Genomic DNA, 12,187 nt, shown 5'->3' on the forward strand with positions numbered 1-12,187 from the left:
CTGTCAATAACTATAAGTCAAATAGAATTCAGGTAAAATTTTCAAAAGGGCTTTAGGTCTCTAGTGAAACTTCATGGATATTTTTTAAAAATCCCTTTATTTGTGGAAATCTAGTGCAAAAATATAATTTGGTACGAAAAAAGCCGACAAAGTTTTGGTTAGTGTTGTTAGAACTAGTGTGTGTGGGTGTGTATGTGGGGGGGAGGTTTTTCCAGAGGTTAGCAGAATCTATCCCTGACCTGGACAGCCCTGGCTAGCCCAATCTCATCAGATCTCGGAAGCTAAGCAGGGTCAGCCCTGGTTGGTAACTGGATGGGAGACGAGTTGTAGGCGGTAGCAAACCACCTCTGGACATGACTTGACAGCACTTTTCAACGCCAGTTCTGCCAAGATATAAACCAGCATTTCCCAAACTTGCTCAGCCTATAAAACTATAAGAAAAGGGAAGTCAATGGTTCCTACAGGAGAACACATCCAACACCCTGGGATGATTAGAGTCAAAAGCTCCACCTGAGATGGGAGCTGCAATTTCAGAACGGGCTCTTCCTCCAGATCCAAAGATGGTATCTCTTGGAGTGGACTGGCCCTTTTCTTTAGGGATGTGATGCTTTAAAGAAGAAGCAAGGAAGCTCCAGGGACACAGGGGCAGGCATCAGGTGGCCTATAGCGATCACTGCTCTGAATGGTATCATACATGTGTGAATTTCCCAATTCCCACTCCCATGTTTTCCGGTGTCCTCTGTAAAATGTAAATTCGAGCAAGCTACTGAGGTTTGATATATGGTCTGCTGGCCTGTCCGCAGATTCCTCCTCTTCGAGCTTCATGAGGGTCTGCCTGAAGAGCCTGCTGTTTTTATGCACCAAACCTTTTAACACGTAAACCACAGTCATTAGATTTGAAAGAGCCAACGAGGACAATGTCAATACAAGCGCAGACAATGCAGAGATGCCGCTTGTTCTTATGCATGAGAGCAAAAAAGAGGGAGGCGATGGGGAGAGAAAAAAATGCAAACCACGGTTTAAAGCCAGTAGCACTTTCCCACCAGAACAGCAAAAATAAAAATAAAAATTTTAAAAAAGGATTAACGTAAACGACCCCAAATGGAACAAAGAGATATCTACCACACCACTGTCAAGAACACAATGCTGAGAAACAACCACGGAAATTCAGTAGTCCGAGAATAACAAGCAGGCATGGACATGGCTTCTGTGAAATCAAAAAGAAGAAGAGCATGAAAAAAAGAAAAGGAAAACCACACACACACACACACACGCCAAATAAGCCATATCATTCGCGACAGCCGGAAAAAAGTCTCGGAGGAAAGAAAAATCAAAACTGAGCAGCCAGTAGAGCGATGGAGTTCCAAATAATAATAAGAAAGATGTCTATGTTTGCCAGCCACGTTGCATAGATTCAAGACAGTACAGTCACCTGTCTGCTTCCGCTTAACACAGGATTGATGAGTTGATCTAGTATGTTTGATAGCAGGTTTTAAAATGATTTTCCTGGAGGGAGAGTGAGCCTGAACGTCAGCTTTTTTAGCAAGTTCAGCTTTCTTATACACAGCTATAGACGAGAGAACAAGAGCACAGATCAGAAATAAGGTAGAGAGAGTTATATTAGAAACAGAAAGATATTGCAATACGACAGTAAACCAGTGGGCGGGGCCAAGGGAGCCGGTCAATGAGAGTTTGAACCTAGCAAGGCCCGGAGGGTATCGTAGGGAGACGCTGGTCCTTCCTATTTCGGGGAGACAGGGATCACACTGCCCACCACCACTGCCCTTAAATTGGACTCTGAGCACATAAGATCGGGACCCAATGGGATGTTGGGACCAAAACATTCCGTGCCTGTCATGTGACAATCTGAGCAGCCAAGTCTCTTTCGTTGTGGGGGCCTGCAATGAAGGTCTCAATGGGGAACGCCCCCCGGGGTTGTAGCATGCAACTCGGAATTCTTACTGCTCAATGACTGAGCAGCAGTGTCTTGGCTGATCTTTGGCTTTGCTGGCACGGTCAAGCTCAGAGTGCTGGGTACTAACCAGTCTGTACATAACCACAGACTGGCTTGGCCAATCGCTTTTCCTCATTTCCAGTCCTCCCTCTTGCAACATGCCAGCGGTAGCAAGACAGCTCTCTGGCTTGGCGGGTCCAGAACTTGGAAGCTAAGCAGGGTTGGCCAAGATAATATCTGGATGGGAGACCACCTAGAAATACCATGGTCCCTACAAAAGGCGGGCGATGGCCAACCACCTCTGGACGTCTCCTGCCTTGAAAACGACACCAGGGGTTGCCAGAAGTCAGCTTCGACTGGACGGCCCTTTCCATGAGATGGCTCATGGCTTATGATCCCGTGGATGGCCAGACCATGACATATTTCAATTAAATCACACCTGTCATCCTTCTTGGGGATGAAAGTAGACAAGTAGGCAGCGATCACAGGCCATGCACGGTGCTGAGTTGGTCCGTAACAGGATATTGCCGATTTGGGGATCAAGCAGATGGCATATCTTACAATTAAGCTAAACAAATATCTTTCTATTAAATCGGGGTGGGACGGGAGACCAGTACTTCTAAAATACGCTTCTCGGAGAACAGATGAACAACTCATAGTACGGCATGAAAGGAATAGAGAGCATTACATGAACCTTTTTTCCTTCTCACTTCATCTCTGGAGATGGTGCTAGGTTCCTTTTTAGCTAGTTTCCTTTCTGGAGTGGAAATCCTGCCTTTCCCCATTTTTAAAGGTTTCTCTTTTTTATGCTTATCGAGAGATGGTCTCCGCAATTCTGTCTCTGCCTTCTCCTCTTTAGGAACAGCCTCTAACTGTTCCGTCATGATGCTCCTATCATCATCTGCAGGATCAGAGTAAATTACAACAATTAAAAACAGAGTTAGCGTGTGTGTAGGGAAGACGTTAATAGTGTTCTGGAGGGGTTTCAATTAAAAAAAAACAGGTTGCTTTATATTGGCTTTTTTAAAAAAACAATAATCCTGAATGTATTAAGATTAATAATTAATATTTAATAGAAAAGTATCTGGAGAGGGGAAAAATAAAAAAGGATAAGGCACACCTTGATTATCCACCCATATGCTGTCTGTATCCAGGATGGAGTCATCAATGGTGGTTTCATCTTTGTAATCATCATACGTCTCCGTCTTGTAATCAGTGAATGGGATGCCTTCCCTCTCAGGTGAACCGGGTGCCTCCAGAGAGCTTTCCTTTGTCTCAGTCTCAACATCGGCCACCATCTCTACATCTGCCTCCTCTTCAGGTTGGAGTCCTTCTTCTCCTGTTTCGGACGATTGTGATTCAGCAAAGCGCACGCTATGGGAACCACTTTCTCCCTCATCTACCGTTGTCTGTACTATCGTAATGAAGTCATCCTCAATTGTAACCACAGACTCTATTACTCCTTTCAGCTCAGATGATTCCTCAGGGGTAACCTTCTCCTCTGCGCCCAGTTTCTCCACGTCTCCTTCTTGACTTGTTGGCTCAACCTCTTCTTCTTGCTTGCTCTCTTCCTCTTGCTGTTCTACTTGCTTCTCCTCCTCCTCCTCTTCTCCTACATCCTGCTTCCTCTCTGCTTCTTGTTCTACTTTCTGTTCTTTCTCTTCTTCTGGTTCTTCTTCCTTATCCTTTGCTTCTTGTTCTTTTTGCTGACTTTCCTCCCCCTCTTCTACTCGCTCGCTCACTTCCATTTGTTTTGCTTGCTCTGTAATTTCTTCCTCACGCTCTATTTCTTCCTTACTCTTTTCTACTTGTTTGACATCTTCTTTCCTCTCTTGCTGTTGTTCTTCTCCTTCTTCACCTCCTATGATTTTCGTGGATGTTAAATCACATGGTAGAGGTTCTTCAGGTTCTTTAGGCTGTGGTATACTCTCCATTTGAATCTCAGGTGTTTCTTCTTGTGCTGTTTTAGATACATCTGTTTCTGGAGGTGGCTGTTCTGCTACCAGCTGTGATGCAATTGCCTCTTGTGGTAGAGATGGTCTTTTTATTTTGCCATCAGATGGTTTTGAAGCTTCTCCAGGCAAGGTCTCTTGGAGCTGATCGTTATCTCCACTTGACTCATATGATTCTTCTTTATCTACTGCTTCTTGATGCACCAGGTCAGGTTTGGGTCCCTTTTCCTTAACTTCACTCTCTGTAAGCTTGGCGGCATCTTTTATATGACTAGGTTCAGCTTTTGCACAGGTTGTAGGTTCTTGGGGCAAGGGGGTGAGGGTCTGTTCTTGATGCTCCGTGCCCTGCTCAGAAACAAGCTCACTGACAGGAACTCCTACCTTACTTTGGTATTCCTGCTCAACTTTTCGAGCAGCAGAATCCATATCATGCTTTATAGCATCATAGTTTGGTTTGCAGGGGATTTCTGTCTTGCCTGTCTCTGCGGCAACATGAATGTCCTTTCCATCCCCCACAGTCAACAAAGAAGCGTTCTCATCCACTCCACCTAGACTTTTATCTGCACTTTCTGAAGTCAAAGTAAGCGCTGTTGTTTCATGCTCAGTGTCCTCAGAAGAACAGACTTCTTTAGAATCTATGTGTTCTTCACTTTTTTCTAGCACGGTGTCGAGTTTATCTATTGCCTTTCGTTCGTGCTCAAATTCCTTGCCCAGAAGTGCTAAGTCACCAGAGGCATCTTGTTGTTCTTTAGCTCTTTCCGCTGCTGCCAACTTCACTTCTATCAAAGATAAGTCAGCGACCATGCCTCTTCTCATGTTCTCGTCAAAGGGGCAGGCTTCCCCTCCTAAATTCTCACTGTCTTGGACTGGAGAAGGCATTGGCACTGTATACTTATTGAAAACACAGTAACCCAGGTCTTCTAGTTGGCTGTCGGCTTTGAGAGTCATGTGGTTTTCATCAGCAATGAGGTGCTGGGTTGCCCCGATGTCCTCTCCTACGGCCTCGGAAGAAGCAGGCTTCCTTTGAGCTCCCTCAGCCTCTGCACTCACAGATGCTAGTCTGGACCTCGTGCCAGCTAAATCTAACATTTCAGGCAAGTCCGGGGCCATTACAGACCCGTTTTTGTAATAATCTTTCGCCAAGAAGGGCGACTCACACAAGGGCTCCACCTGAATATCTCCTCGCCCTGTAACTTTTGGCTCCTCAATTTTCTCCTCTTCTTCCCTGCTCTCTTCTGGGAAGGAGGGGATTTTTTCTACTGCCGGAGTGGTGGCTGGCAAATAGTCATCGCCCTCATCCCCACTGCCGTTATCTAGAATATCTGAACCTAGAGGCGACAGGTCATGTGTGCGTCCAAAGTTAAACCCCAGGGCTATAGAGTCCAAGCAGGACATTGGCAAGTTAATGGACATACTCCTCTGCTCTATGGCAGACCGACCGCCAAGTCCCAAGCTCCGACTTAGGGTCAAGTCATCTTTATTTTTGCTATGGAGTTCTCTCTTATCCCCATACACATTTGGGTCAATTGTGTACAACCGTTCTGTAGGAGAGCTAGGTGCCTCAGATTTCTCTTCAGGGAACCCCTGAGCAAGAGTACTGTACCCTACCTCATGAGGAGAGCCACCTAGGTGTTGTGCTGACTCTAGCTCAAATTCCTCAGGGTCTTTTTTAGATACTAAGAAGTCTTTATGATAAGGATCATAGGCCTCTTCTTTAGTATCACTCAGTTCATAGTAATCAGTGCCTTGCTCCAGGACGTCACCCTTAACGGCTTCATCTTTAAGGGTTGAGGTCTCAAAATACTTAGACATTCCTGATTTATCTTCTTCGGTCTGCAGTCTGTGCCTTGCTGAATCCGCAACGGAAAACATTTCCCCGTCTTTTCCAGCATCTTTTCCTTGCAGAAATTCTTCAGGCATTTTGCCTGTTGACGTGGACGTTACATCTTTGTCCGAAGGCTCCGGAAATAATCCTTGGTTGAACCTGTCTCTGGCAGTCTCGTGTTTCCCCGCTTTTTTAAGGTCAAGCATTCCAGAATCTGCAATTGTCTCGAGCCTTCCTTCTCCTTTGTGAACCTCAAGTGATTTCTTCAGGTCAGCTTCTCTCCCCATGATTTCTTCATCCAAAGCTGTTGTCCGTTGGTCACGTGCTGCATAAATTTGATCATCTAACGTTTCGAATTTTTCCCGGTGTGGGGCAGAGTACCTTTCTTCATCACTTTCATCCTCTGTCATGTCTTTCTCTTCTTCCCAAAGAGGAACATTCTTGGTCGGCGTGTGCTCCGGAACGGTTTTTGAGGCACGACTAGCTGCCGCTGCCAATTCTCCTTCCAGTTTTTTTGCGGAGTCTTTGTCCGTTTTTCTATCTCTTGGAAGTTCTTTGGCGATTACTGTCACCGTGGACAATGGCGTCACCTTTTTACTATCTTCTGGCGGAGATATATGTAGACCAGCTGGCAATGTTTCAGAAGAAAAGGCACTTTTAACTGTGCCTATAATGTCCGTTGCAGGTCCTGAAGGGGCGAAGGGGGCTATGCTTTCAGCAGAGGTAAAGTCGCCTTTTTTAACATCTACAAGATCATCTGTCGGCTTGAAGGACGTCGCCCCAGCGACAGCTTTCTCAGCCTCTGTGGCTGCTTTCCTTTCCTTCTGCAATTCCGCTGACATATCCCGTTCTTGCTGTAGATGGAACTCTCCAGTTAAACCGACATCTGGTTTCAAAAAACTCCTGCCCTCCGTCTGTAGTGAACTTCCATCCAAAGTCTGTTCCAACAGCGCTGGAAGCGTCTCCTCCTCTTCGCTTTCCTCTGTTTTCTCTAGAGTCTCTGTTTTTGCTGGCTGGGGAACTAAGGCATCGTGTATAGGTTGCCCACAAGTCTTGCTTTCTTTCTGCGCCTCCTTTGTGTCTAATGGCTCAGCTGCAAAAAGGGCCGCACCTTCTTGGTCGCGGATTTCCATCTTCGAGGCTGCAAGTAAATCTGCAGTTGTTTGACTGGATTTCACAACATGTTATTTAAAGCATTTACAAGCAGAGGCATCATTCGGCACGGCAGAGGGGTGACAACGTGGCCGCATGCAGTCAAAGAAGCCTGTTTAGAGAGCCATGTTAAACAGATGCTTTTTTGGGGGAAGGGAGAACCTCTTTGAGAAGAACCGAAGTTCCGATTAATGCAGGCCACGCACATAAACCCAAACAGAACTGAACTTATAATATCTGTCGCAGGCCAGTTTCTTCACAATCATTAGACTGGAGACAAACTCGACCTCGCATTTGTTTGCTGTCTTGCCCAATGAGGTTGAAGCAACAAAAGAGGGAACAAAGTAACCCAACCTGTATGCACAAGCTAGGAGCCTAAAAGGTTGAGCAGCAGCAGAAACGTATTCAATATTAAAATGCAAATATTGATTTCAGTTCACGTGTGCATATACAATGTTAAAACCATTTTAGATCCATCACACACTATTACACAAATCCACGCACATGGATAAATGAACCCTCCCCCTCAAAGAAACAAAACAAAACAAAACAATAAAACAGATAACCAAACTTGTTTCAACCCCTTGGGGACTTCTTCAGTGGTCTGATATTTAAATGCATTACTGCGATGTAATAATGGGGACTATAAGGTGGTAAAATATGAAGAGGCCCCCACACTTATAAAATGGGCCCAAATGTATCTCTTGAAGGTCCTCCCCACCCATTAAAATATGTATTCTTCAAAGTGCCACCCTTATTGAAACCCTCTCTCAAAGTGAGTGTAGACACATGAGAACACACTCAGGCCGAGAGACGGCTTCAAGAAGGGTGGAAAGTTGAAGAATAAATATTTTAATGGGGGGAGGGGCTTCAAGAGATACATTTGGGCCCATTCTATAAGTGTGGGACCCTCTTCCTTCATATTGTTGACCACCACTGAAAAAGACCCCAGGAGGGGTTGAAATGCCTTTGGTTTTCTGGTTTTTTTTGTGTGGGTTTTTTTGGTCATTTATCCATGTGTCAACATGTTTTGGATTTGTACAATAGTGCATGATACATGCCAATGTTCTAAAATTCCATACGTGCACATGAACTGAAATCAATATTTGCATTTTCATGTTTAATATACTCTGCTACTGCTCAACCATGCAGGTTCCTAGCTTGCCCAATGAGGTTGACTTAAATTCTAGATGGTGGTCTACAGTCTTCATTGTATATTTTACAACAGGCAATGGAAGAATTGTAACATAATCATATTAAGGACATAATTCCTTAAGTCTTACCAGTAGCAAAGCAATATATATATACGGGTTCCCACTTGTTACCAGAGCTGCTGGTGGTGTGCATTGCTTTTGCCGTATTTTAATCATTTGAAACCCTTGCTCTGAATTACTGTGAGGAAACTGCTCTTATACAAGACGGGCTGAGCATAGCACGCCTCATTCTTTGAGAAGCAAAGAGGTCAACAAGCAAACGACATGCAAACGCCTTCATCTCTACTCAGTGCTAAGATCTGGGTCTTTGGTTTTCTGACCGGGAAAGTGTGGAAATGATTTTTTTTTCCATGTTACTTTCCTAAATATTTTGTCGGGAACTTGATACATTTCTGATTCCTCTGCTCAGCTTTGGGGGGCTAGCCACGATGCAATCGACTGCAACACATTACATGAAGCTAAAGGCACCTTTCATTTCTTTGGAAGGAACCCCAAGTGATAAATGGCCAATCTGCCAATCTGTGTATGCTTATTTGGGAGGTGACTCCTGTGTGGTCAGTGGGGCTAACTTTTGAGCAAACTTGCATAGTCTTGGGCTCTAAATCATGCACATGTTATCGTTAGTACCCTTCCATAGAGAGAGAAAAAAAACCCCAATGGTGTCAGATATTCTCATCTTCCTTGTACAGTGCTTTCCATGTTGGCTTTCTTCCTCAAACTTTGCAATAGCATTTGAGAATTGCCTCAGGAATCCACAAATGGAAGCAGGATGAAGTCCAGATAACAAATGGCACTGTGTGAACATGGAACCCCACAGTGTGGACTGTGATCCAGAGGATTTCTTTGGAACGCAATAGCAGGGGTTCTCTTGTGCGGAGAAGCATTTTTTCCTTGCACAAGTGCTGCCAACGTGGGAACACAACAGCAGAAAAGGCTGTGTCACTTTGCTATTCTCTATAACAGAGGGGGCCAGACTGTGGCTCTCCAGATGTCAGTGAACTACAATTCCCAGGAGCCCCTGCCAGCTGCTGCTGGTAGGGGCTCATGGGAATTGTAGTCCATGGACATCTGGAGAACTAAAGGTTGACCAACCTTGCACTATATATTGCACAACGAACAATGTAAGAACTGAGTTTCTGAATCAATCAGAAAACCTTTCTCATCCAGGATTCCGAGAGTGAGATGCCTCTGGTAGTTTACCAAGTGGGATCTATTTTTTTTAAGTGTCATTTAATTATCTTGGAAACTAAGCAGGAGTCAGCTGCTTAGGTGGGAGACCATCAAGGAAGTCCAGGGTTGCTATGCAGAAGAAGGCAATGGCAAACCACTCCAGTTCGTCTCCTGCCTTTAAAGCCCTATGGGGTCATCATAAATTGGCTGCAACATGATGGCACTTGGCACACACACACTGTTATTTAGCTGCATGGTGTTGCTAATAACAGGGGTAGTCAACCTGTGGTCCTCCAGATGTTCATGGATTACAATTCCCATGAGCCCTTGGCAGCAAACACTTGTAGTCCATGAACATCTCGAGGACCACAGGTTGACCACCCCTGGCTTATAAGGTGCAGGCCAATGAAGAGAGCCACATTCAGGGCCCTGGGCAACACTACAGCTTGCAATTCTGTAGCAGTGGACACACACATGCGCAGACATGAATACATGTAGCAGATTTACACGGCATCCGACCACTGGATTATCAAGTTCAGTGTGGTCTTCTGAGTCTGGCGGTAGTTTTCCAAGGCCTCAAGCTGATGTCTCCTACAACCTGATCCTTTCAACTGGAGATAGTGGGGATTGAACCTGGGCCTTTCTGCCCGCCAAACTCTCTGCCACTTAGCCACCTTTGTGCCTGCCTCCCTCCAGATGGGTTGCCATGTTAGTCCATCTCAGCAGAACAGAACAGGGACTCCACTAGCAATCTAAAGGTTTAACAACATTTATTCCAGCACAGCCTTCTGTGGGGTCAGAGTTCACTTCACTTTAATTCGCTTCTGATGTAGACATGAATGAGTCTGAGCAGCCTAATGGATGCCAATCAGCTGAAGTGAACTCTGACAAACAACTGCTGGTAAGGGCCCATGGGAATTGCACTCCATGAACATCTGAAGAGCCGCCGTTTGGTTGGTCCAACCAAAAACTGGCTGCCTAACTGCAACCAGCCAACAAGACATGAGCAATATTACTGAGTGTTGGAGCATCCCTATTTACCGCTATTGAAACCAAAGAAGAATGAAGGTAAACTCATCTTGGCGGAATTTCTCAGTACCCTTGATAGCTCAAACCCTTACCCACTATCACTAGTGACAATAGCCTAACAACCAACAATCTAAAGTTTCCAATCTGTGGTATTTTCCTCATGATTCTTCCTTTGCTTCCACTGCCAATTGTCCTAGTGTGTTCAGTGCCATCACGTTGCTTCTGATTCATGGTGACCCTGCGAATGAACAACTTATCTTTAACAGCCTTGCATGCTGAGGGCCCATGGCTTCCTTGAGCGAGTCAACCCACCTCATGCTGGGGTCTCCCTCTTTTCCTGCTGCCTTCAACTTTTCCTGGCATGACTGTCATTTCCCGTAAGCCTTGGCTTCTTAAAAAGGCTACCCAAGCATGATAGCGTTAGTCAATTTAGCTTCTAAAGAATCCTCCTGCATTACAGTGGACCAATGGAAAGAATACTGATTCAGAGGCTCGGCGTCTGTCTCTCAGGGACCATTTCTGCACTGGGAACTTCGCTGTCCTGGCTCCCGTTTGGGAGCACAAATCCAGGGTGGACGAGGTGCATTGTGCCAAATGCTCCCCTGTGCGGGAGCAGGAAGAAGCAGGCCAACTTGGCCTTGCTCAAGCTCCTGCCAGCACCATGGCGCGGAGCCTCCAGTGTGAAAATGATTATCGCTAACCACCACAATAAAAAAGCCGTTTAATTTAATAGCCATCACAACATCGTGCATAGTGGATTTTGCAAGGGAAATCGTGTATTCTAGGAGAAAGATGTGGTAACTGAATGTAGCCACCTTGTGCAACAAGGAAAGGTAGGATACAATCTTCTTAGCTTTGGAGAACGACTTCAAGTCATGTCATTCATAATTCCCTCTCTCTTTCTCGTATCCTCTTTTAGTTTATAGGGACTTTTTTCCTAAATGAAAACCCCCAACGCCTGAAATCTTCCCCCCCCCCATGGAACATAACCACATTTCAGTCATCCCACATTTCATGGCCACAATGGGCGGAGTTGACGTTCTGAGCGTGCTTTTCTGCTGTGAAAACCCTATTCATTGCATCATGAACTCTCTCCCATGGAAGTGAAGGCCACTTTGGATCCCCACCAATGAACAGGGTAAGTTGGGATCCCCCCCCCCCTCCTAACACACCTGATTTCCTCATCTGCCATTTAATCATCATGCTTTTCATAAAACAGAACTTTAGATGAATTCCCACATCGTTAGTTGTGCAATGGGTCGTGCGCCCCTTGGCAGAAACACGAGTCGTGCATTGATCGGCCTCTGGATCACAGCCCAGTGGGCTAAAGAGGGATTAAAATACCACAAAAAGGGTCAGATTGAGAACCTTGTACGTAAATGTTGCCCAAGCAAAAATTTTAGTATGATTCCTTTGATTTAGTAACATATGAGTGTACTCTCCATGCCTAACTGTACTCTTCTTGATGATCTTCAGGAGTCCAAGGGGATCCATGTGATTTTTTCTCCCCACTTTTGGGATTTCCAATTGAGCCACCCGCTTGTAAAGAAGAGTCAAGTAGATGTACGCTTGGTATTTGGGGCCACGGCTAAAGAGGGACATGGCGGGCTGCAATGAATGGCAAGGATACAACAGAAGCAGCTACAGCCTGGGGGAACGGGAGCCAGAATGCACAGGAAGCATAAGCAATTTACATTGCACACTGCCAATGAAACACATTCAAACAGTTTTGCCCCTTTCTTGACATAGTCGTCAAGGTTAATCCCTCGGTTCCTTGCGATGAAAAGCAGATGAACCTCTTCCCCGAGAAAGAAAGCAAAAGAACGAAACAACAACAAAAAATAAAAACCAAGGACACTGATTCGCAATGTGACTGGCAAACACTTCGGCA

General features: G+C 45.3%; 1 protein-coding gene across 22 annotated transcripts in view; it reads right to left on the bottom strand.

The window, feature by feature from the left end:
• The window catches only part of LOC143828387 (microtubule-associated protein 2-like), a 318,337-nt gene that overhangs the window by 41,318 nt on the left and 264,832 nt on the right, over positions 1–12,187 (bottom strand). For 17 of the 22 annotated variants that reach the window (XM_077318800.1, XM_077318792.1, XM_077318791.1 and 14 more), the window contains 3 exons: positions 3,075–6,872; positions 2,649–2,855; positions 1,433–1,567 (listed from right to left, as the gene is read on the bottom strand). The exons of the other annotated variants lie outside the window; for them this stretch is intronic. In XM_077318800.1, coding sequence (XP_077174915.1) covers positions 1,433–1,567; positions 2,649–2,855; positions 3,075–6,872 — 4,140 coding nt within the window. The remainder of the gene's footprint in view (positions 1–1,432; positions 1,568–2,648; positions 2,856–3,074; positions 6,873–12,187) is intronic. 22 annotated transcript variants of the gene reach the window in all.

This window comes from Paroedura picta, unplaced genomic scaffold (assembly GCF_049243985.1).
Source record: "Paroedura picta isolate Pp20150507F unplaced genomic scaffold, Ppicta_v3.0 Ppicta_v3_sca22, whole genome shotgun sequence".
NCBI classification, from domain to species: domain Eukaryota; kingdom Metazoa; phylum Chordata; class Lepidosauria; order Squamata; family Gekkonidae; genus Paroedura; species Paroedura picta.